Source organism: Myotis davidii, unplaced genomic scaffold (genome assembly GCF_000327345.1).
Source record: "Myotis davidii unplaced genomic scaffold, ASM32734v1 scaffold8, whole genome shotgun sequence".
Classification (NCBI taxonomy): Eukaryota; Metazoa; Chordata; class Mammalia; order Chiroptera; family Vespertilionidae; genus Myotis; species Myotis davidii.
The window spans coordinates 1,751,981-1,756,389 of NW_006299520.1; the positions used below are offsets into that span (position 1 = coordinate 1,751,981).

The 4,409-nt window shown below is 38.6% G+C and overlaps 1 protein-coding gene across 7 annotated transcripts in view; it reads right to left on the reverse strand.

Moving 5' to 3' along the window:
- The window catches only part of YAP1 (Yes associated protein 1), a 114,459-nt gene that overhangs the window by 60,669 nt on the left and 49,381 nt on the right, over positions 1-4,409 (reverse strand). For all 7 annotated transcript variants that reach the window (XM_006775245.2, XM_015571444.1, XM_006775244.2 and 4 more), the window contains one exon: positions 2,752-2,867. In XM_006775245.2, the coding sequence (XP_006775308.1) occupies positions 2,752-2,867 (116 nt within the window). The remainder of the gene's footprint in view (positions 1-2,751; positions 2,868-4,409) is intronic.

The following is a 4,409-nucleotide window of genomic DNA, read 5'->3' on the forward strand; positions in this document are numbered from 1 at the left end:
GGGGGGGGGGCGCGTGCACGCGCTCAGCCTGGCCTGCACCCTCTGGCAGTCCGAGGCCCCTCGCTCCTTACTGCTCAGCTAACTGCTCCTTAGCTCTGCCGCGAGAGAAGCTCCTACTACGGCCACTGTGCTCACTAGCCATGAGCCGGGCTTCTGGCTCAGCGGCGCTCTCCCTGTGGGAGCACACTGACCACCAGGGGGTAGCTCCTGCATTGAGCCTCTGCCCCCGGTGGTCAATGCATGTCATAGCAATCAGTCGTTCCACCGTTTGGTCAATTTGCATGTTACCCTTTTATTATACAGAATTTAAAAGCCCAAGCGACTGTTATGACTGGCCGACCGAACAACAGGTTGCTATGATGTGCACTGACTACCAGGGGACAGACGCTCAATACAGGGGCTGCCTCCTGGTGGTCAGTGCGCTCCAATAGCCAACCTCCCATGGCCAGCCAACCTCCACAGTCCCTCCCACCGCCAGCTGGCCCCAATTGGCCCCAATTGCCAGTCAGGCCGAGGGTCCCCACCTGTGCACGAATTGGTGCATCGGGCCTCTAGTCAGGTATATAAATGTCTAATCACTCTGTTGTACATATGAAACTAGTATAACATTGTATGCCATCTGTAAATAAATTAATTTAAAAAATACACCTGTTAAGCATGCCTACTAATTTATATGCAATATATAATAAACACATTTCATATTTTACAATTAAAATTTAGAGTGGAAATAAAATATGCAAATATTCTAAAACCAATTTGATATATACTTTCGATTTTGAACATAAATTTGAATAAAGATTTCCATTTCCATTGACCATTAACATTAGAAAATTTAATAGGAAAAAAACACCCAATGTTCCAAAAGAATAATAATTAACCATTCTAGATGCAAAATGCCTACTCTTCCAGTAGGAGAGTAGGAGTTATTCATTACTAATTTCTTAGGTATACTTTTAGATGGAGCATGACAAAAATGAATAATCTCAATCATCTTCTTTGAGCTATAAATACAACTTGTATTTGGAAATCTGATAATTAAAAAGAAAAGCTGCCAAGTAAAAATATTAGTTAATAAATACTTGCATAATTTTTGCTTTTAAATTTTTAAAATTTAAATGTCACACAGATTCTGAGAATAAGTAAATGAATTCTTATTAAAATAAATTAAAATGGAAGATTTAAGGAATGAATCTTATTTCAAGAGTTTATATAAACAAAATTTATAACAAGAAAATCTCATTTATGAACCTTGTCTACATTTACATTTTCAGCTTTTAACTCTTAAAAATATATATATTTTTATTGATTTCAGAGAGGAATGAAGAGGAAGAGAAACATCAATGACGAGAGAGAATCATTGATCAGCTGCCTTCTGCATGCCCCACACTGGAGACCGAGCCCACAACCTGGACATGTGCCCGGACAGGAATCAAACCATGACATCCTGGTTCATTGAGGTCGACACTCAACCACTGGGCCAGGCCGGCTGGGCTGTTTTTTAACTCATTAGAAATATGTTTAATCCACCAAAAGGAAGAGGAGAGTGTGACGGAACAGTAGAAACATTCCAACACACTGGCATCATCTTCAGGGGCAAAGACATTTCAAATTCTGCACACTCTAAGGTCAAGGAATCCTCCTGTCAACCAACTGCACCACCCTCCCCACTTCCATCAATCCCTTTCCAAAGGCTGCTGCTGCTAAGAAAATAAGAAAATCTATAGTGCAGCTATAATATTAAGTTGGTCAGTTTGTTGGATAGGGAAGATGTATGAGCTATGAAGATACATCGGTGAGAACTGCCAATTACTGTTGCCTTCTGTGCCTTAAACCAGGGCACTAAGCAAAGGGGACAAAGTGTAGGAGGCAGAGGAGTGGTCAGAAATCCAGCCCAAATGCCTCAGCCCCTGATGCTAGGCATGGGGTTGCATCTGCCCAGAGGAAGGGCCACCTTTTTCTAATACACACAAAGATGCATAATGGAGTAGCTATGAACTTGAGCCCATATAACAAAGAAGAAAAAAAGCTAACAGTATCTAACTTACTAGGGAAAAGGGAAATAAGCCTTTACTTACTACCTATTAATGTATTGTAATAATAGTTTTAAATGTACTGTATCATTTCGTTTAATATCTTCCTCTCTATAAGAAGGGGCAATGTCATTCCTCACTATGTAGATGAGAAAAACAGCAGATTTAAGTAACTTGCCAAATAAGAGGCAAAAAAAATAAATTTATACTCAGATTTATCTCCTATGAAAAAGATGGAAACATGCTCAATAACACATACTAGACCTAAGAAAAATGCCTTGGGGTTTATAAGTTACTATCTTCCAGTTAATCTCAAGATAGAACAAATATCTGCTTTAAAAAGTAGGGGGTTAGGAACACCATAGCTTGGTTTCCAATCCAAACCACAAAAGGAAGGGGGAAACCTTCAACTTTAAGACCACAGACACAAGCATGTCAAAGTTAACCAAACTAGGAATTTGAGATACTCACTTCAGAATTAAAACTTTAAAATCTGTTGTCTTTTAGACATCAGCCCTTTATGTATTAATGACTAAACAATGCTTTGGCATAGACATAGTATGTTACTTTGAAATAAGTAAGTCTCCCCCGTGAAACTGGATAGAAAATAACCACCACCCAGGATCCAGTTTTCTTAGAAGAATAATTACTAGTTTCCACAGAAAGTTTTACCAATGCACAAGCATTATTCAGTGTGGTCTAATTACAGCGTCTAACTCACCTGAAGCCGAGTTCATCATATTCTGCTGCACTGGTGGACTGGTGGGGGCTGTAACATTGATCTGGGTGAGCATAGCCTTCCTGGGATCCTGCCATGTTGTTGTCTGATCGATGTGACTGAGATAAAAAACAACAACAGTGCATTAGATAACAAATACCAGGTCCTAAGAAGAACAATCCCACTTATCAAAATAGGGTACATTATATGGGCTAATAGGCAAAGATGTCTAAACTAGCTCTGCAAAAGCATATAGTCATGATGTCTCATTGCTCCTACCCTTTCCTCTGCAACCTTTCTCTTTCCTTTTATATTTTTTTATCCTTATATCACTCAACTTTCACTTCTTAGATCTTACAAGTACAGGATTTGAAAAATCTATACCTGAAACTTTAAGTGAAGGGAAACCATTTTCACTTAGTAGACAATTATTACCCACTTCTAATTTAAACATAAAATGTGGTTTTCAAAGTAATCTGTAACAGTGGTCATATGACTAAAACCCAAAATTTTCAAGGGACTCATCTACATTTTTTCTCCTAAACTAAGAATGCCAATTAATTTTTAGACCTAAAACCTTCTAGGTAAAACACAAAGATATTGTCTTATTGTACTATATATAATACCAAAGCCAAAATTAAATTAAAACATCCTATGTAAGTTTTTATTGTTTCCTGTGACTGTTTTTTGCTTAAACAAAACATTTCAACATTTTCTACGTGCATTTATCTTACTGCAAAAGATCTTAGACATATGCATATACATTTCTTCACCTATAACACTGTGATGAAACCAGCTAAAGATTCCATGAAATATAACACTACAAGGCATTTGGCACAATATCTGGTAAATGAGCATTCAATAAATAATAGTCTCCTTCTAGCAAATGTTTCAGTGAAACAACTAAAAATACTATACACATGAAACTACTGTTATCCTGAAGAAAAAAAAAAAGCCAGAGAAGTACTCAAAGAGTTGTGCCAGGTTCTACTCCGTGTAATTTATAAAAGAAAAACTTGAAAGCCAGCTAACATCTAATGATAGGGATTGGTTAAATAAATAAGGTTTAATATAATGGATTATAATGCAGCTATTGAAAGTATTTTAGAAGAATATTTAATAACATGGAGACTATTCATACAGCTTTTTAAAGTAGGCTGTAAAACAGTATGTACAGTATGAGGCTTACTGTTTAAATATATATATGCAGTGAAAACATATGGGAAGGATAGTCATCAAAATGTAACTTTATTTCTAGATGGCAAAATTACAGAACTCTGCTTTGCTAGATTTTCCTATTACTAAACAACTAGGAACTCACAGTATTTTTGAAACTGGTCAGGGGGGAATGGCTAGAAATAAGACATTTTTAAAAAGTAACCCTCCCAAATTATTTTTGTATGGCTGTTTAAATTTCAAATCTGGGTTCTTTCTTCTTGAATAATCCCATGATAAATTCCCTCATCACCCTCCGATCACCAATCATCGGATCGGCCCCTTGACCAGGCCTGAGGCCTCGGGCAGAGGTGTCAGGCCTGGGCAGGGGACCCCCAGCTCCCCGTGGTTGCAGGCTCCGCCCCTGCCCAGGCCTAGCGCCTCTGGCCTAGGCATCCGGCCTGGGCAGTGGGGACCCGCAGTGGCAGTGGGTGGCGCCGTGATCG